Genomic DNA, 21,171 nt, shown 5'->3' on the forward strand with positions numbered 1-21,171 from the left:
AACATTCTTGGGAGATCAATCGATACGCAGCCTTTATACTCTAAAAATATTAAATACATTAATACAATTAGATGAAAAACTCCTTTGTTTTTAAATCTCTTTTAATTTTATAATACTGGCACTATAAACATTTCGTATAAATGAAAATATAGCTGCCAACGTAAATGTAGTTCATTGCAGACCCTAAACCGGTAATAAGTACAGCGATTTATTACATGAGTTCTGCGATGAGCGGTCTCAACTTGCATTAAATCGTATAAAATTTCATCCATGTTTATTGAGTACTTCCTGCATAAATTTATTATCACAATTACACCAGTCTGTTCAGCTATTGTTGACTAGTAAAAATAATTCGTTTATTATGTCACAATTAAAAAGGTTAAGCTTACTATGATGAATTGCAATAACTTCAACGAGTCGTTACATAGCCTCTATTGGAATGTTTAAAAGAAGTTTCCCTAATAAGTTAAAATCCGAATGCAACCCTTAACAATAACAAGATGTCATTGCACAAGGGATGAAACAAATAAATTTACTTGGTGTCATCTGTGTTAAAAAAGAGAATTTCTAAAGGGTATGTAATAAAACAGCGTGGAATACAGCAATATATTTGTATTGCATTTGCTTATAAAAAATTGTGATTTTGGTGCTGATAGCTTAAATTAGTTTTATTAAAAATATATAGTTTTATATAAGAGAAACCTTGAAGGGGTAGACTGTGCAATAGACGCGCAGAGAGCATAAACACTTCGATGGTGCGTAATAAAACGCAATCGACTTCATCGTCCTCCTCAGGCAATGCCAGTGGCAGTGCAAGCAATAGCAGCAGTAGCACCAAGTCTCCTATCCGTCAGAACAGTGCCAATGGTAACAATATAAACAGTGGCGCGCGTACACACCGTAAATCATCTAGTACTTGCAGTGTTGCATTAGCCGACGATTCAAAACCAACATCGTCATCCAACCGCCGCTCTCCACCACAAGCTAACACCAATACTTCGCACACCGACGAGGAAACGGACGGGGAGTATGACAGAACCCCCACTGGCGGCGCCCCATCGATCAGTTCTGTGCACAAGCAAAATCTTTATATCGTTTCATTTCCCATAATTTTCCTCTTCAATATTTTGCGTTCGTTGATTTATCAATTGTTTTGCATATTTCGATACGTATACGGAGCAAGCACAAAGGTGATCTATAGGCCACATAAACGCGAGTGCAACATTGAGATTGTTGTCGGCTCAAATAAATCATTTCAAAATTCGCAAAACGAAAATTCTCTAACAAACGAAATTGATAAAAATCAAATCGTACAATATCATTCGCGTAATTCTGCGTTAGCTACTTACCCGCTTGTCGGTGGAGTTGGAAATATTACTGCAGCTGGAGGTCAACAGCGTTTTCGTACTACACAACAACTTGAAATGTCGGGAAGAGGAAATGCATCCAGTTCACCCGGTCCTGGGGATCCTTTGCTGGCGAAACAGAAACATCACCACCGCAGAGCATTTGAGTATATTTCAAAGGCTCTAAAAATTGATGAAGAGAATGAAGGTAATTAATGAACAAATGTTGGCGTTGTGGAAATTTAGCAGTGATTTAATAGGAATCTAACACGTTTTCTCGTACAAATCTCTTTATAAATATGTTAGGCCACAAAGAACTAGCAATTGAGCTTTATCGCAAAGGCATCAAGGAATTGGAAGATGGAATTGCAGTTGATTGCTGGAGTGGACGTGGTGATGTATGGGAGCGAGCACAACGTCTTCACGACAAAATGCAAACAAATCTTTCAATGGCACGCGATCGGCTACACTTTTTAGGTAAATTATACATAAGTAATTAAAGTGTTTATATAATAGTAGTGCAAGTTATTATTTTTTTTCTTTGTGTGTGATCTCCAAAATAATAAGCTTGGATGCCCCCTTCGTTTTATGTTGCTTATATATTTTTTCCAATTATGATAAACCTTAAACTGGCCTTGGCATTAGTTATAGTGTACAACAAAAAAAAAAAAAGGAAAGAAAAATAACAAGGTTCCGACTGAATTTTTTTTTGGAGTGGTAAAATTTCCCACTTGTATATCCTTATAGTAAATTGGCATAGGCAACCATGTAGATGCACAACGATCCACGAATCACGAATCGAGCGAATGCAAGCGTGTATCGGCGATTTGGGTCAAAGGTTTCAATTTGGAAGAGAAATTATGTGAAAAAACAACGGGGAACGTTTTAATCCAAAAAAAAATGTACCAGTAAAATATTTGCCATGAATTCTACTATAAGTCTCTTAAGTTACTAAATCTCAAAATTCGACATAGACGCCCGAAATAGGTCGGCAGGAAAAATTTGTACGGGTTAGTTACGTTAGTGTGCATTGCAAAAATTGCTTTCAATATTTGTAAGTTATAGCATGTATCAGAACCTTATTATTTTGGGATTTTTTTTTGCTAGCTTTGGAAAACATAACTAATCTTAACTAATCTTCCACAAGAAAATGGATGCTTAAAAGCGCACTAGTAACCTTATTAAAAAGTGAAAGGTTTCACAACGTCTTAAATTGGTATATATGGACGAATGTAGGAGGTGTAAATTTGCAATAATAGCTTCTTCTAAAAATGGTTTTAGCGAATTTTTTCTTAAAGTAATAACACTACTCAAATAATTTTCAACTTTTGATTAGTAAATTAAGATTAGTAGGTCGCACCGAGTATTATCATTCCTTGGTTTTAATACCTATAATAAGATTACGTAAATGCCAAGTCTAAAATTTTCTCATAAACTAAAATGGCATTTCTATAGTCGAAAAGTGTACCAACGATCTAGTAAATTCTCTTCGGTTGGATGTAAGTCTACTGAACTGTTCAGTATCCACTAGAGGTCGTATCATGTAAAATTTTCGAGCAAATCGACTTTGACCATTCCTCCGCTTTGACTAAAAACCCGAAAACATGATTTAAACGGCACACAGTATAATGATATGGGTATCAAACGAAAGAAGAAAGTCGTGGCTATTGAAGAAAAGTCTTATACCATAATTTTTCTAAAGGAAAAATGATAGAAAGGCAAATTTTTAAATGCATCCTTGAACATTTCTCAATATCAACTTATATACATATTTCCTATACAACTTTATACTTTCTCAATTTGAACCTGCGTTTCTCAATTTTTATGTACGCATTTTCATTTCAATATACACTCTTTCAATATAATTCTACATTTTCCCATTTCGATTTAAAAATGGTGTCGTAGTTGGACATAATAAAATATTTTCGTTATTAAAAAACATTTTTGGGCCAAAATATTTGGGGTTGCTTCAAAAATAAAGGATACATTTTAAAATTTAATTTTTCTGTTATGTTTTCTTCAGAAAAAATTTATTGTAAGACTTTTAATCAGTTGCCACTACTTTCTTCTTTGGTTTGATACTCATATATAGGGTTGTAATCTTCTATTAGTTTGATCTCTAAATTGTCAAATTTTATTTAAGGGGTTATACGCCGTTATGAAGCAAATAAAAGACGGGTTGTCAAGGATTTATCCTGAAGAAACTTCAGAATATTTTAATTTGAAAATTTTTTGCGGTTATAAAAGCATCCTTCAAGAACGTAACACAATTTTTTATTTATGAAAATGTTGATTATAGAGCGCGCTGCAGGCGATTTCTGGAACCTCCTTTAAAAAAAGACGATTTACGGTGTACATCGTAACTCAGGATTGGATTATCTGAAATCAAAAAACCAAACAAATTTTGTTAATATATTAGATTATCTAGTAATTAATCGTTCGGCTAATCAAAATAGTGAATTTTCACAAAATGGCAGCTTTTAAAAGAAATGATTTCGATTTGTACGTTAAAATTTGGCCGTAAATTGATTATAAAATGGAAAATAAGTATCAGATTTACAAAAGGAACGATTAATTGCTAGAAAATGTATCTTTAAAGATTGAGTTAAAACGGTTGACCGATCAAACAAGCCGTTTTCGAGATATCGTGTACACCGACTTGAAAAATGCCGTTTTGAAAAAAACACGTTTAAAGTTTCAATACCTACCTTAAAACGTGCCGAGGCATCTCTACATATTTAGGTATAACTCCGAAAGTATTGCTTAGATCTACTTCAAATTTCGTGCGTATACTTTTGAATATATGGACATTACAAAAATGCAATAAAAAAAATCGATTTTTTTGAAAGTCATAACTGCGTATAACCCCTTAAGTTACTCTAAACTGAGAGGAAAAGCAAAAACAAAATAAATTGTTCTTGTTATTTTTGGTCTACTTACTGCTACCTGCTTAATGGCCGCCCCTATCATTATACTACGTGAAGTGTAAACCATGTTTTTGATTCTTAAGTGAAAAAAGCTGAGGAGTGGTAAAAATCGATTTTCAGGGGATACCGAATAAATCAGTAGGTTTGCCCTTAACCGACAGAGTAAGGCATCTCTCATAAGCCTTCAACAATAATCTGTGAGCATAGTGGGCTTCCATCTTCCTTGGTTGGTAACGCTTTTCGAATGACTATTGAATAGGGTTTTATCGATTGTGTCGATTGTATTTTATTTTGGTATATCATATCATAAGGCGGCCGCATAAGTTGCTGCGTGATTACCATTCAGGAGTACGTAGGTTTGAATTTCTGTGCATGAAACACCAAAATGATAGAAAGTTTTTTCTATTAGCGGTCGCCCCTCTGCAGGCAATGGCAGTGGCAGTGTATTTGTGCCATGAAAAAGCTCCTTATAAAAACACATTTGCCGTTCGGAGTCGGGTTAAAACTCTAGGCCCCTCCATTTGTGGAGCAACATCAAGATGCACGCCACAAGTAGTAGGAGGGGTGTTAGGGTGTAAGCGTTTATTATATACATATATACACGAGGTTTGTTAAAAATAAGGTGAATTCTCAAATTTCGCGGGCTACGTACATTCAAAAAATTTGTAAAGTCACCTTATTTTTTTAACAAACCTCGTACGAGTAACATATTATGAACGCAACCATTGGCACTATTGTGAAGAGGCCATCCGCGCAAGTTGATTTTTATTGCAACTTTAGATCTGTAATTCACACAAACATGTATTATTTTGTTTTACAATTTTCGAACCGAATTATATAGAAATTTTAGAAAGAACATGCAATTTTGCAAGACTATTTTTTAAAAGTACAATAGTTCAAGAACACCTTCATTTTTTCGGCAAGGAAATCTTTGAGCACAACCAAAAACATTACTATGCAATTACATAGCCTTGATAAAAGTTTAATTTATTTTGTTAAATCCTCAATATTTTGAAACTCTACACATTTATCTACTATACTTTCTTTGTTTTTTATGATTTTTTTGTTTTATTTATTTTATATGTTTTTCTTTTTATTTTATGTATGTTCATATCTGTGTGCGGCTATGCAGAGTTACGCGAAGCAGAATTCAATTTCCATACCTTAAAACTTAGAGACACCGCAGCGCAGCAATCTGACAAAATATCACACAAAAATAAAGTGTTGATGGTGCCACCTATGGTTGTAAATGGCACCGGTTATAGTAATTCCGCAACCACTTGTCCGTCCTCAGCGGGAACTAATTCACGGTTACCTTCCTCTAGTTATAAAAGTAATCTCAAATCCAATAGACAATTGAATTCGGATAGTTCTAAGCCCAGTACCTGTAGTTCCAGCACTTTGGGAGGTAGATCATCTTTGGCAGGTAAGTTAAAGAAGCTTGTATTTTGTAACTATGAGTGCTTCGCGTTTAAAAACTGGCTAACATTTTTAAAATGGAAATTACACGTTAGACTTTTATTCGAAAAATTTATTTGTATTTACCCACCTGGTTTTAAAGGTAAGTATGCATGTATGCATGTATGACCATGAGTGTTTTCTATAAATTATAATTTTTTTTTTTTAGATTTCATTGGCTTGTTTATATGCCCTTTGCCACTAAATAACATAATACACATTTACATTTTATTTACGTATTATAAATTCTTGTCTATTTCTATTTTGTTACAGCCTCGGGCCGTAAATTGACAGTGAGCTCAAAACGCCCTGGAAATCTGGCCGTTACTAATAAGTCTCAAACTTTACCGAGAAACTTGGGTTCGAAGAATGCGAGTAGTGCCGCAATGCAGAGACAACCAGTTAAAACTGCGGCTACTCCACCGGCAGTACGCAGGCAATTTGTAAGAGATTCCTTTCCGAGTCATTTGCTTACAAAACAGACATTGATTATTTTAGAAGTGTAGCTAATTGATAAATTATTTTCTATAAGTTTTCTTCAATCTATTAAAAAACGTAATGACTTATGGCATGCATGCTTTATTAGAGATTATTGACTATAAGCAAATTTTCAACGGCTTCTCAAAACTAGGGGAAGATATGCCGTCAGTTACAGCTGTGCAAAGTTTTCAAATAAATAACATTTTTTTTATTTCACGCTTCACCACAAACGCTTAATAAGTTCACAATGGAAAATTAATTTTCTTTACTTTTTAGTCATCTGGCAGAAATACACCGCCGCAACGTGCACGTACACCTATTAATTCAAGTTCCAATTATGGTGGTCAAAGTGGCGCTACCGCACCTGCTGTAACTGTTAAAGGAGTAGAACAAAAATTGGTCCAAATAATTTTGGATGAAATAGTGGAGGGAGGCGCCAAAGTGGAATGGTCTGATATAGCTGGGCAGGAAGTGGCTAAACAAGCCTTGCAGGAAATGGTTATTCTGCCCTCGGTGCGTCCTGAGCTTTTCACAGGTAAGCATGCGGCCCACAACTACGCGATGAAATATTTTAATCACTTTTATATTAAAATTGATTGTTTTCTATGTTTCAGGACTACGTGCACCTGCTAAAGGTTTGCTATTATTTGGACCGCCAGGCAATGGTAAAACGCTGTTGGCACGCGCTGTCGCAACAGAATGTAGTGCGACATTTTTAAATATTTCCGCAGCCTCTCTCACCAGCAAATATGTAGGAGATGGTGAAAAACTTGTGCGTGCACTATTCGCTGTAGCACGTGAAATGCAACCATCTATTATCTTCATCGATGAAGTTGATTCGCTACTATCAGAACGTAGTAGTAACGAACATGAGGCCTCACGACGACTTAAAACCGAATTCTTAGTTGAATTCGATGGGCTGCCGGGAAATCCGGAGGGTGATCGTATTGTCGTTTTGGCGGCCACAAATAGGCCGCAAGAACTCGATGAGGCAGCCTTGCGACGCTTTACTAAGCGTGTTTATGTCTCACTGCCCGACTTGGAAACACGCGAGCTATTGTTAAGTCGATTACTGGAAAAACAAGGTAGTCCACTTGGAACAGAGGCCTTACGTCGCTTGGCAAAACTTACAGATGGCTATTCAGGTTCTGATCTCACAGCGTTAGCTAAGGATGCTGCACTCGAACCGATTCGTGAGCTTAATATGGAACAAGTAAAATGTTTAGATATTAGTGCGATGCGTCCGATAACGGAAAAAGATTTTCATAATTCACTAAAACGAATTCGACGTTCCGTTGCATCGCAAAGTTTGAACTCATATGAAAAATGGTCACAAGAGTATGGTGATATAACGATTTAAGTAACTAAGATAACGCGTTTCGTAGTTTGTGAAAGAAAACAACTTTCCCACTCGTTTCCCAATCGCTTAAATTAGTTGACTAAAATAAATTTAAAGATGAATTGCCGTGTTCCAATGCTACTATTATAGTCACATTAGTGCTTGATGTACATATGACTTTGTAACAGATTTATTTGTCCCATTAATGTTTCTGCCTTAACAACTTTTTATCTGTTCATCTCATTAACTGAATGTCGCAATTAATAATCAGCCGCTTTACGTTTGTAATAAGAATCATTTACTTCTCAGTTGAAGCAGTGCACACACTTGGAATACACAAAAGATTATCCACACATAAATGGTTAGTGGATATGATTAAAATGCATTAGTAAACTTCAGAGGAAAGTCCGATGTTATAACTCATTTTTTGCCTAGTGAAATGTATTATTGACTTTCATTTTCATTAAGAGATAAATACTTCATATTAAATACTCAATATTAAAAGCCATTACGGAATATATCTGTGACTTTTGATAAAACTACTTGTTTGACTTTAGCAGAAAAGTCTGATCTTACATTAAACAATTTAGTAGTTGAATTCAAGTTTTATGAAGTCGACTTAAGAGTCTTAGAATGATTAATGGTTTTTACATTGCATTAGAATCCTGCAGTGGTTTTGCTGGAGAGGCTAGTTGTTTTGCCAAGAATACACAGATATGCCTACGCTCGTATATTATTCGAACGCAACTTAGCGATTGAGGTAACTTACTTGCGAAAATACAAAGTTGTCTGTTCAATAATGATGGAACTATTAATGCGGTTTAAGAGCAGATATATATTTCATCAACATATTTCTCAGCATTGATGAGATGACCCTGTTGCGGTTTCAAGCGAATGAAAGTATTACTAAAATAATTAATTAACAGCCTGTAGTTTTATTTGCACAAATATACGAATTTAACGAATAACGGGGCTATATTACAAACATGATATCTATAACGTACGTTTAATAATGTACGCTTAAGTAATAAACACATTTAACAATTTAATTACTATATCTTGTCACATTCCCCAGAAATTTCGCCTGTTCTATGTACATACACACATATATGAGTATGCTTTTATTATATCTATGTTTAGCGAATATGTCGATATTATTTAATAATTATTAATGCAGTTTTTATTAATATAATTTGTATATGTTTTCAAATCGGATTTTTGTATACTTACGTCTACTTTGGAAGGCGAATTATGATTAAAAACGTGAATGCTATTTCATCTAAACTGAAATATATATGTATTTTTGTCAACGTGCGTCGTTTTAAAACACCTTATATTAACGTGACTGTTAAACTAGGCTTTGTATTCGTTAACAAAATTATTCAAATCAAGGGCGTAAGTGAAAGAAGAAAAAAGTCAACGAACGCAAAATTTGCCATTACTTGCAAAAACCGCTGGATGTATTCTATCAGTTGAGTTTATTTACAAATGTTTGCGTTGTACAAAAAATTAAAAAACGGAGCGAAACAGACTGCAAAGGAAATTGAACCTAAATGTTCAGAGACATTTCGGAAAGTCAGAAATGGTAAGTATTCAGATAGGTTACATGTTCCCTTACACCAGAAGTCGCTCCCGTGCAACTTTTACTACTAAAACCTGGAAAAGACTAAGTAAAATGTCATTAAAACTTCTACGGCAGATAAAGAATAAATATGTAATAAAATATGGTGTTGTCCCACAAATGAAGGGACCTACAGTTTTAAGCCAGCTCCGACTGTAAATGGTTCCTTATTAGGAGCAGAAATTCACTCGAAGGCTTGCCATTCCCTACCGAGGGGCAACCCCTATTAGAAAAAACTTTTTGTTGAAGAATACCGACTCAAAAAGTGTAGCAATACGCGGCAGACGCGTATCATGAGATGGTATTTTCACGTGATGCAGAAGATGGCAATCCACTTGCATTAGATACAGCTAATGGTGCCGTTGTAAAAGCTTCTGAAAGCAGTTTGACAACAGTTTCCTAATGCGAGAAATTTTGCTAAAGAGGAAAACACCAATAGCTTGATGCCATAATTTGTTGCATTGTAATGTCGCAGAAGGCAGCGATTTGTAGTTTTCTCGGAAGCTCTCATTCAAGTACAATCTGCAAAATATTACATTGCATTGAATAACCATAAATATGTTTACATACTCCCTTTTTGCTATATTTTCCAATTTATAGTTTCTGACTTTAAACTGCAATTTGCAAACTGGTGCATGTCAGGCAGCAACCAGAAGTGTAAAAAAGACCCGATTCACAAATATTATTTGTTTACAAGTTCAATCATACGCTTATAGATCATGTGTTTTCGTGATGGATAATTTTTCTGCAGCCCAAAATTAACGTCTCCAGCATTCAGCATTTTTATGTGATAGATAATTTTTTAGCATACTTGCAAAAATTAGAAATAACTATTATAAGTTTTTGTGTTATCAAATAAAAAACAAAAACTCCTGGGAGATGCGTTTGGCTACTTGCGATAAGTAACAGTAAAGTAAAACAGGTAGATATAATATTTACCGAATCTTATACTTAGTAAAAGTTATCAAATTAATTAATAATTTATTTGGTTAAGAACGTAATTGGTGGTCTTTCTGAAAATTGTCCATGTTACTCTGAAGTTTATTGTAAAAAGTTAAACCAAATACCTGAAGTGGTTAATATCAAAGAACAGGTAAATGCAAGCGGTTGCGATTCCGGTTCTACCCGAAATTTGGGTAAGCAAGTTAAACTTCCGTAGACACACCTATTTTTTTTACGCGAGCGACACGCTGGGTAAATTTCACTCTAATTGATAAACTTTTCCGCAAACAGAGTTAAACTTTTTATGTGCCCCTTTTATTTTTTTAAGTATTTAGATAAAATAAATTTGTAATGAATTGCTTATTTTATTTCAAATGAAGTGCTTATAAAGAAAATTTTTATCAGAAACAGGCTTAGCGCTCTAAAGAAAAAAAAAAAATAACGGAAAACTAACTTGGACTTCAGAAAACAATATAAAATAAAAATAAACTAGTAAGAGCAAAATAGTAAATTCATAAAAATTAGTTAGTGAATTATTAGTTAGTTATTTGCATGACATAGTTTTTGCAGAAGTATGAACTATATTATGTGTAAAATTGAATTAAAAAAAAATAAATAAATTGTCAAAAATCAGTAATATGTGGTATACACTTTCTTTTGACGTTGACTGCATATACAAAAACAGTACGCGAACTACAGATTGGGCACAAAATACTAAGGACTTACTGCATGAATTGGAAGAGTAAAATCGGCATTTCTAAAATACAGCTAACGGTATATTTCCAGATGTTAGAAATAAATCAAATAAATCCCATCAAATATTTTGTGGCGTGACTTACACCTCAGTGTGTCTTCCGAAGGTTAATAATTTAGGGTAGCAATTTAATTGTTTTTAATGGGATGCAGATCCAAGCCTCTTAAATTCGCTAAATAGCCTCTTTATTCGCGCAAAAAACCAACTGAGTTTTTGCACTGCATTTTTCACGGCCACTTTTTGAATAAACAACTGGTCATATGCTAGGCAACATTTGCGTTGGATTAGTCTCACATTAAAAGGGATAGCAGTACTCGCTGTGCCGTGATAGACGAAGCCTTGCTCGACGGTTTTAGATAGCTTCCAAGACTAAGCTACCGGATAATTAATGTAAGGAGTAATGAGTTTTCATTTTTAATTTACTGATTCAATATTTTTTAAGGCGTTAAAAAGAAATATGTTGAATGAAAATTTTCTCAGGCTTCGAAAGCAATACTAATAGTATTCAAATACGATACGAATATCAAAACCGTACACACATATACATACATACGCATAACCCATAAAGCCTGCGTCTAACTTACAAATATTTTTAACCCTTTGCACTCGATTTATTTTCAAAGTTGTTGCGTGTCAACTTGTTATTATTTTTAGCTAAATGAATTAAAGTAATTTACAGTCGTAGAATTCAACGTATTATATTTATTTCATTAATTATTAATATAAAATGTTTTATTTTTTGTAATCTTTTACAGTGTGATACTTTTTAAAACAATTTCCAACGTGAAGAAAAGGATGTCTTTCGCATGTTTCGCAGAAATAAACAGTTGTCTTCCTTTCGCCCTTAGCTTTTCTGTTAGAACAGACCATACAATCATTATGTTTTTTTCCCGGATGAGGTACTAAAATGTGGAGTTTTCCATCAAGTCGATTCTCTACATCTGATGTTGATTCCGTGCACGACTTGCACTCGATTAACAAAACTTGACAAATTATAACTGTGTAAGATCTCGAATACCGTATGTATTTTACAGTTATTTAGTGCTATTGGTTACAGGCATACATTAGTATTGTCACCTCCAGTGTGACATACGAGTTGTAGAGTAAATTAGTATTGTCACCTCCAGTGTGACATACGAGTGCAAAGGGTTAATACATAAATTTATAGTTGAAACATATTTTTTTTTTATTTCTTCATTACATTCTTAAGTTTAAAAAGAAAAAAATACAAAATAACGAGATAATTCACTTAATGTTTTTCATTACGGTAAGTAATTGCAGGAAATGGGCCAAAATCGTTAAGCGGTTATCGGGCTAATTAGGAAGAACAGCAACATGTAAATATAGTTTGCGTTCACTTTGTTGCTTTTGAAAATAGCGTTATTTTATTAAGAACTTTTCACGTTCTTGTTCACTTTTCATTCTTTGTTATTGTTATAGAAGTTTACCAAACCCGGCCAATGCGATGTCATCACCGATCGTCATCGCATATCTCATCTAACGGTAGGCCCAGGGAGCGTATAGTTTCGACAGGTTGGGTCCAGAGGGAGAGGGTTGTTAGGTGAGTAGGTTTGGGAGGTCATATGAATAGGTGGTTAGTATCGTCCGGGGTCCATTTACATGCTGAGTATGTCGGGGTCGATTTCGAATAAGTAGGAGTTTAATCTACAATATAGAGAACGTAATTGAGCCAAATTTGCGCGGGTCTAGCGAGGCAGGATCATTAGATGGTGGTGAGTTTCCGATAATGACATTCGGTGTTCAAGAGTTTAAAAAGGGGGTAAGAGTCTCCCGATGGATGTATTTTAATGTCTGTATACTGTCGGATCTATTAACTGTAGTTGGGTTCTGTCCTGGATCTCATCAGTGTAGTTGAAGAGATACCTTCTGACATTTGTGAAGTTAGAAATAGTTTACGAAATATTAGCAAAGCTGTCAGGGGAGCGTATTCCTCTGTTCATTGCGTAGTAGCCCATGTCTGGTCGTCTAATGGTGCTATCGGTCCGAAAAAAGTGAAGCATAATATATATGGCAAATGTTAACCTTCGAATTACCAAATTTCATTACCAAGTTTCAGGCAGCATTAATAAATGCAAGTTCCAAAGCGGCTTCTGGTGCCCTGACGCGACTCTTCCTTAATATAGGTGGACCCCGGGGAAATCGCAGGTGACTACTCTCATTGGTTGCTGATTCCATAATTCTTTATGCAGCACCTATCTGGGCGGGAGCCAAAGAGTCCAATCTACAGAAAGTCATCCAGACACACAGGCAAGGTGCGTTGCGTGCAGCTTGCGCCTATCGACGTCGTGTAGCCTTCATATGCCTGCAGGGGAAGAACCTAAATGCGGGTTCTTATATTTACATGTTGCTGCAATTATTTACCGTTATGAAAAAAATGAAGTGAAGAATCTCGCATTTGTTTCTGCTTTTGGAACTTAGGAATGTAATGAAGAAATATGTAGATAGATAAAATATATTTTAAACTATAAATTGATATTGTGTTTTTAAACAGCTTAAAAATATTTGTAAGGGATTAGGGATCCGCCTATTAACCTTGTATTACATCCAAAGTGAACTGACGCTATCGGAAAGATCAAAATTTATGATCGGCGGTCGCCATAGCCACTGTAAACATGAAACGTCAAAAGAAGAACAGAAAATGTTTCTAATAATGGTTTCCCTCGAAAGGAAATGGCATTCTTGAACAAGCTTTTCATGAAAATCAGCATTTGTACTTATGGCTTGATTTAGCATACATATATTTCGTTGCCGTCTTGGTAGAAGCTGCTAACCTCGTTTAGTAGAATTTTACGATAGAGTGAAAAACATCGTTAAATACGTTGGATGCCTTTTATATTTTAATAATTCGATATTTTTATAAAAATGTTTGGTTTAACTTTCTCACTTACGAGCTTTATTTGTTCTTCTTTCAGTGAGTTGAAAAATTCATCTCGCCCAAAAGATAGAATTTTCTCGTGAAAGCGCGACTGGAGTGCAAGATAAGAATGCATTGATCAACTTACATTGCTGGTACAACGAGTTCTAACGTGAACGTCGATCCTTGCAGAATGAATTTCGTGAATTCCGTGCAAAAACGGTTGTTGTGCCAGACACAATAGATGCTGTGCGTCAAGTGCTAACGTGAGAACGTCATGTGACACATCACGAGATAGAGGCATAAAAATTTGGTCGTCAAGATTTGTTCTCCTTGGGCACCGCATAATTTGACAATTGCCCAAAAAAGGACTCGTGCCATTTGGGGTAAAAAAATTCAGTCACGTTGGATCAAAGCACGTCTATGACATCGTAACAGGTGACGAATCTTGGATCTATGTTTGTCAGAAGTTCTCGGCGAATTAAGGGAGATCAATCGCCGAAGACGACAATTACAAGAACGACAGTTGGTTCTACGTTACCGGAACGACCCGGATTTATATCCGGCCAAGGACTGTCACTTCAACAGCATTCCCCATATATGTATGGGGAATGTCTATGCTGCTACAACAACAACAATAACAGCGATTACAAGAGAGAGTTTTTGACCACCCGAAAGATTAAAATAATGATTGTTCCCGAACATCAAAAATAAAATGCGAGGTCAACATTTTTCAACGCCTGAAAAAGCTGTTGAGGCCTTTAAGCAGCTCGTTTTGGAGGTGTCCCCTTCTTAGAGACAAACATACATACATAATAGGCACTTACACCGTCTATTGAGTGTTTGATCAAGCTCCTCCTCGTATTTGTGGTGTGCGTCGTGATGTTGGAACACAACTCGAGTTTTAAACCGACTCCGAACAGCAGTTAGTATTTTTTGCGGAGCTTTTTCATGGCAGAAATACACTTGGAGGTTTGCTAATGCCTGCCAAGGAGCGACTGCTATTAGAAAAAACTTTTTCTATCATTTGGTGTTCCATGCCCGGGGTTTCGAACCCGGGAACTACCAATTGATAGGCAGACACAAACCAATCGGCGACGCAAAAGTGCTTCCAAGGAGAATATTTCGGAAAATAATAATTCAATTTTCATTATTATTTTTCTGTCTTTTCATTACTGGGCACAAAATATTATATAAAAAAGGCAATCTTAATAATAGCTACGAACAACCATCTACATTTTAAAATATTTTTGTCTTGCTTCAAGCTATAAATGAAAGGTTATTTTGACCAAAAGTGGGGTTAACAGCTTTTGACGTGTCGCCAAAAATAAAATATTTGACCTCATTTGTTTTAATCTATTTCATTATAATTTATCTTATTTTGAGTTTCTTGACTTAGCTACTTAAATAAAAATTATGCCTTTACTCTCTTTAGGAAATGCAAAGTAAATATGCGCAGTACCAAAATGGGTTCAAGGACGCTTTTATGAACAAAACACGCTGATCGTAACCGCGTGCATTGATTGTGAAATAAATCTGTTCTCAGACGGCCAGTTCTACGTTGTTAGAACGAATTGGTTCGGCAGCTTTCCTCAAACATAGCGCGGAATGTTTGTGCTATTACAACATTGTGAAATAAATAAATAGTTTATGTTGCATGATTTTTTATTTTATTTTTGTTTTCCATATTCTGCATGTACATATGTATATCGCATTCACTTTTTTAATGAAATAACTTTATTTCATTGTTTTTTCCGTTGCATCCATTCAACTTATTCACCTCTGACTTAACTACTACTGTTTGTTTTATTTCTTGCGAGTTACAAACACGCAAAATATGTGTAGCAATCGTACTTACTGTAAAGCTTGTCACACTTTTTTTACTTTTTTCCTTTAAATTAAATATCCTAACTTGTTACTTTTAATGTAGAATGGATTAGATAATTTACCCTACCCGCCCCGTCAAGTTCCACTTGCAGTAGTTTCTTACAATATTTTTCTTGCTGGTGTCGTGATTGATGGAGCTCATGTCACATTCCCTTTCAGTGATGTGCTTTACCCTCTCAAGCTGAGTTATCTATTGAAAAGTAAAAAAAAACTTCTCGCTATTTTAAGTAAAATTGCTTACAAATTTCATGTTAATAGCAAAATGAATGTTTTTGTTTTTGCAATATCCTCTAACTTTTCGTAGTTGTCTTCGATCGTTTAATATAATTATGTTCTCTTTATTTTAAATATAATCTATTTAACAACGACCTAGTTTCTAACTTCTCTTTATTTTGTTTTTTTTTCCTCCTTTCTTTTCTTTTCGAGATTGTAGCGAATATTACAAGTTGTAAAGTTTGCGTTGTATTGTTTTTGTTTTTTTTTGTTATAAGAAACTGATTTATTTCGGCTGCCATCAAATGAAACAATTTGTTGACACGCTCTGCGTCCAATAATTAATATTTCCGCGGCGATATTCCTCCTCGTGTGTCATCTTTTCATTCCTATTTTATCCTATCCTTTTTAGTTCCGTTTCATTTTTTCGCAGTATATCCAATGTTAAATACAAAGATGGCTATGATCCAATTACGAGTTTAGCGTCACTTTAGTTACTTTGCGATTTGCGCAGTTGTTGGGGGTGATAGCATTATGATAATTTACAAAAATAATGCTGACCATAATTACAGAGTTAAGAGTGGGACGATAAGTAGGTTTAATTTTTCACGACTTGAACTCTGGATATTAAATATTTGTTTCCTATTTTCACGTCTATTTTGGACATATATATTCGCTTGGTGTTTTTTTGATGCCTTTTAATATACTCATCCTTCGTATCACCCACTTGCTCCAACAACTATGACGGGCATATCAGGTTCATTGACCCTGATACTGAGGCATGGCAGCGCTATACATCATCTGCGGTGCCAGCGATCCATTTGCAGCAGCCGCAGCTGTAGCTGCCGTTACGCCAGGCACTACTGCACCTGGAACTCCCCAGGCAACGTTTGGCTGTACCATGCGGTAACCTGCAGCTGATTTATAAAAAAAAGATATGAATAAAATTCAGACATTTTATAATTGGTCTTACATACCTCCTGCTTGTTGAGCACTAGCGTAAGTGTATGGATAATATCCTTGTTGCATGTATTGGGTTTGCATTTGAGCGGCCGGATAGCCCTGTAACGGTGTAAACAACTAAGCAATTATTCAAACCTTCTCTTATCGTTCTTTTCATAATATATTAATTAAAAGCTTACTGTTGGCGGGTACCAATAGCCCATTTGTTGGTATGCTGCCGCATATGGATACTGTGCTGCTGCAGCTAGCTGTTGTTGAGTCATCATTTGGGCAGGTATTCCTGCTCCAGCCGCAGCAGCATTGGCAACTACAGCGGCTGCAGCTGCTTGTTGCTGTGTTGTCGGTATACCAGGCGATATGATAGTGCCGGCGGCAGCGGCTGCAGCTGCTACGCCCGCGGACGCTGCCGCCACGTTATTCATTGAATTGTCACCGCCATTTTCTTTACCCCAAAAACATTTGACCAGATTGCCGTGCACTTCCGAATTGTGAGTATGCTCAATAGCGCGTGCTGCGGATTCTTTCGTTACAAATTTAATAAAAGCATATCCTTTATCCTTGAAAACGCGCACATCTTGTATAGGACCGAATTGAATAAAGTGCTTGTGCATTACTTCGTCACTTATGACATTCGGCGGGAAGCCTCCACAGTAGACGGTGGTATTTGTTGGGCTGGATTGATTGTACACTTCCTCAAAAGTATGTCGTATATTTCCCTTCATTCCCATGCCACCGCCAGATTTACTGGATTCACGAGGTGGTGGCAATTTTCTTGTGGACCAATTCGTCCGAATGGTGCGCGAACCTAACCACTGACCATTCATAGCTTGTATCGCATTTTCCGCTTCAGCTTTCTTCACAAATGACACAAAAGCATAACCTTTCGATTTCATCGTTTGGGGATCTCTTACGATTCGGCAATTTGATATTTCGCCAAATGGCGCAAATGCGTCACGAAGCGTCTCTGTTTCGATTTCAGGACTGAGATCACCAACAAAGATATGATGATGTGAACTAATATCTGTTTTTGGCTGGTTCCCAGGACTAGTGGCCCAATTAACCTGATACCATAAAAATTAATATTATTATTTACTTAATATAAAATATAAATTTCATTCGATATTTACCTTTATTTCTTTGTCAAGAAATAACCTTTTGTTCATTGCTGTCAAAGCAGTAGTTGCCGCCTGGTAAGTTGAGTATTCAATGAATGCATAAGGATCATTTCCGGGTTCTCGTATGATCTTACAATTTTTAACCGGGCCCATTTGACTGAATAGTGCGATCAGTAACTCTTCTGATACTGATGCGTCCAAGTTCCCAACGTACAACGTTTTCGGTTGTGACTCGTCCATCATATACATTTATATAAATTTATATTAATGTGAATTGTGTTTTTTTTCTTTGCCACTACTGTTACAATCAGTTTTACGATCACAGAGACAAGAATTTTGAGTACGATTTATCAATTGTCAATGGTCAATAAAGTTGTGAATAATTTCAATGTTTAACTTCAAAGGAGCTTTGTATTGTGATTTTGCTCAAAATAAATTTTTCGGATATACTACAAATTTCCTTTTATCATTGCCTTATTTGTGCGTTATCATACAATTATAGCTTCTGTAAGTATCGTACATTTCTGAGTATACAACCATTTATTCAGAATTTATTATTTTATACGCAAGGATTGCCTTTTATTTTGTCTTTAACTATTCCTTTTAAATAAGATTGTTATCTTAAATAAAAGGAATCGAATACTTAATGGCAAACTATTTATTCAGCACTTCCAATTTTTAGATCCTCTTAGATTTTCACTCAATGAAATAATTTATATATATCATTTCTATCTACTCTAATGGAGTGTTGCGTAGTTTTCCATAATGGGTTTCTACGTTGGACAATTTTTTTAAAGTGCTTTAAGATCCATTTAGTTTGTAGTCAATTCAGTTGATATCTTGCTTGTTGGGAAATATTCCATTAGTTATTTTTTTGGCATAGACGTTGAAATGTATTACACGTAAGAGCCGGTTGGAAAAATAATCTCGGTAAGTAGAAAACAAGGTTAAGAAGAACGTGATCTATTCGAAAAAAAAGAATAATGATTAAAAATTCAACATATACACATGTATTTTTAATTATAAATATATTTTGGTAGAAGTTAATACAAATATAAGTTTCAAAAATATTATTGAAATTTTTTATAAACGATTCATTTTCTTATTTTTGAATCGGGTATTTTAATTGAAATCAAATAAACGATGCTCGGAAGATCGACGATTATTAGATGAGAGGTATGTTTGCTTATGACTATATACTTAAGTGGTGTTGATCAACTGCAGTAAAAATCAAAACTGTACGTACCAAAATCTCATTTAAGACATTACACTAAAATCTAATTAATGCAAGTACACCTATCAATATTATAAAAATATATGCGAGTATTCACCATTAAGCACAGAAGTAAACCTCAAAAGCGTGCAACAGGCGAGAATTGTTGTTAAATATCCAATGAGTCTTTGGGAAATGCTGCATGGATGGCCCCTATCGTTTATAAAATTGGGTCGTTAGAGTAACGTAGACGCCACTCTCGTAGCAATGTCATGCGTGATTAAAGAGAGTTTGTTGATTCTCCCTTTTATTAATGCATCACAATAAAATATTTCCCTCAATTTGCAATAGTTACCAATTCGCCGACCGACGCCTTTGATTAAAAACTTTCAAAATACATTTGGAAATACCTCCAGATGCGAATCTGGGTCGATCCGGCGGCACAGACCCCTTATTGACTTACGAATTAAGGAGAGCACCTATAAAAAAAACGCAAATGTCTTGTAGACTTTATATATTTTGATGGGTTTGTATCTTTCTTCAAAGCATATCACTCGCCACTGTCATAGGTAAACGCAAATATTTATATGTACGTTCGTATGTCTCCTAATTAAGGGGTTGATTTATAAGAAGGAATCTTATGCCACTTAGATAACTTAAATTTACAAGGACAATATAATTTACCTTCCTTTAAACAATCCTAATTAACTGGATCGTTTTTCAACTCGGTATTCTAAGGCTGTTGCTTTGCAGTTATATTTTAGAGGTCGCAAGTTTCGGCCTAAAGAGAAGATTTATATTGAATTAATTTCCATTTAATAACATCTATGCCACCGATTTGTATTTTGTTTAGCATTAGTTTCAACAAAAATACTAAAATTGCTAAGCAAACTAAAAAAATAATTTAGAAACTTTTCACTGTAGCAGACTAGCTTTACCATCGATACGGAATGACTATGTTGGCAAGCATGCAGATGTGCCTATAGATATACGTGCAATAGTTCACAGCAGAGGACAGACTAAGCCGCTACACAAGACACATCTGCACAAGGAATCGCAGGATTTGCTACCTCAAATATACCGCGAGTTGAATGATTTGGAAGCATCGAAGATCAATCTCAAAGATTTTACTTACATTTTAATTTAATCCCCCGCCTCCATGCAAATCTTTATCCCAAGAAGACACAGTAAACGGCTTCACAATCTACAGGAAAACTTTTTAATACGGAACGAAATCAACGAGAATGAATAACGATGACAGGAACAGGAATGAGGTACGGTCTCGTAGAAAAACGAAACGAAGCAAATTTGCAAACCGGGTGCAATCATACCGTCCTGCCTACTCGCACACGACTCTACGACCAAATCGAAGCTATTGAATAGAATGAGGCAATAGAGAAACACAAAAAATACACACAAAGGTAAAAATGAAAGTGAGAAAGATAAAGAGAAAACCGCGCTACCTCTCATACAGAGGTGTATTCAACAATTCATACTGTACGAAATATATTTTTTTAAATAAACAAATGTTCAACGCGCGGATATAACTAATACAATATACTGTAAAATAATGATTACTCCTCGAATATTTAAAAATAGCGATTAAAGAATTTACTTCATGAACAGTAAAGTTCACATTTTCTTGTATCTGGCAAGTTGGCGATAGCCATTTTCATTTCTCGTCTATTTACAGCAGCACACCAAATCTCTTCCCCCTTGATGCGATTTTACTACGACAGCAATTCGCTGATATGACGTGGCTTACGTTCTTCCAAATAATATAAAGTTTTCATCACATCACCATGAACAATATTAGTACTAAGAAATTTACCAATTTACTGAGTTAATTGAACTTATTTTTAGCAAAAGCCCCGCTTTATGTCGCGTACTACAATTTTCGCCCTTCTTTTTCTTAATGTAAGCTCAAGTGAGTTGGCTGTATGATCGACCTTATGTGATCCTTGTCTTGCTCATTCAAAGAGTTTAGCAAAAACGCTTTCCATTCTCCAAAGAGTAAAAACACGATTCATAGTGTAGC

General features: G+C 35.3%; 2 protein-coding genes across 4 annotated transcripts; one reads left to right on the plus strand and one right to left on the minus strand.

Annotated features, from left to right (window-relative positions):
• Nucleotides 1-249: 249 nt before the first annotated feature.
• Nucleotides 250-8,856, plus strand: LOC128855162 (spastin). Of its 3 annotated transcripts, XM_054089860.1 has the most exons (7): nucleotides 255-574; nucleotides 686-1,554; nucleotides 1,653-1,823; nucleotides 5,406-5,699; nucleotides 6,005-6,174; nucleotides 6,488-6,746; nucleotides 6,826-8,856. In XM_054089860.1, the coding sequence occupies exons 2-7, from the start codon at nucleotides 753-755 to the stop codon at nucleotides 7,569-7,571; spliced, it is 2,442 nt and encodes an 813-aa protein (XP_053945835.1). In that variant the 5' UTR covers nucleotides 255-574; nucleotides 686-752; the 3' UTR covers nucleotides 7,572-8,856. The 3 variants fall into 3 exon arrangements, with proteins under 3 accessions (XP_053945836.1, XP_053945835.1, XP_053945834.1); XM_054089859.1 differs by having other exon boundaries at nucleotides 255-1,554; XM_054089861.1 differs by lacking the exon at nucleotides 5,406-5,699 and having other exon boundaries at nucleotides 250-1,554.
• A 7,059-nt stretch (nucleotides 8,857-15,915) lies between these two features.
• Nucleotides 15,916-21,087, minus strand: LOC128855165 (nucleolysin TIAR). Its single transcript, XM_054089864.1, has 6 exons — nucleotides 20,965-21,087; nucleotides 20,269-20,505; nucleotides 17,933-18,883; nucleotides 16,985-17,866; nucleotides 16,820-16,922; nucleotides 15,916-16,759 (listed from the first exon to the last, which is right to left on the minus strand). The coding sequence occupies exons 3-6, from the start codon at nucleotides 18,167-18,169 to the stop codon at nucleotides 16,602-16,604; spliced, it is 1,380 nt and encodes a 459-aa protein (XP_053945839.1). The 5' UTR covers nucleotides 18,170-18,883; nucleotides 20,269-20,505; nucleotides 20,965-21,087; the 3' UTR covers nucleotides 15,916-16,601.
• Nucleotides 21,088-21,171: the final 84 nt, after the last annotated feature.

Source organism: Anastrepha ludens, chromosome 2 (genome assembly GCF_028408465.1).
Source record: "Anastrepha ludens isolate Willacy chromosome 2, idAnaLude1.1, whole genome shotgun sequence".
NCBI classification, from domain to species: domain Eukaryota; kingdom Metazoa; phylum Arthropoda; class Insecta; order Diptera; family Tephritidae; genus Anastrepha; species Anastrepha ludens.

What these genes read in the sequence shown, in the direction of transcription:
- LOC128855162 (XM_054089859.1), top strand. Translation starts at nt 753, where the DNA reads ATGGTGCGTAATAAAACGCAATCGACTTCATCGTCCTCCTCAGGCAAT. An exon ending in AGGTAGATCATCTTTGGCAG is followed by an intron (nt 5,700 to 6,004) that starts GTAAGTTAAAGA and finishes ATTTTGTTACAG; the next exon opens with CCTCGGGCCGTAAATTGACA. An exon ending in CGGCAGTACGCAGGCAATTT is followed by an intron (nt 6,175 to 6,487) that starts GTAAGAGATTCC and finishes TTTACTTTTTAG; the next exon opens with TCATCTGGCAGAAATACACC.
- LOC128855165 (XM_054089864.1), bottom strand. Translation starts at nt 18,169, where the DNA reads ATGTATATGATGGACGAGTCACAACCGAAAACGTTGTACGTTGGGAAC. An exon ending in TTCTTGACAAAGAAATAAAG is followed by an intron (nt 17,867 to 17,932) that starts GTAAATATCGAA and finishes TTATGGTATCAG; the next exon opens with GTTAATTGGGCCACTAGTCC. An exon ending in TAGTGCTCAACAAGCAGGAG is followed by an intron (nt 16,760 to 16,819) that starts GTATGTAAGACC and finishes TTTATAAATCAG; the next exon opens with CTGCAGGTTACCGCATGGTA.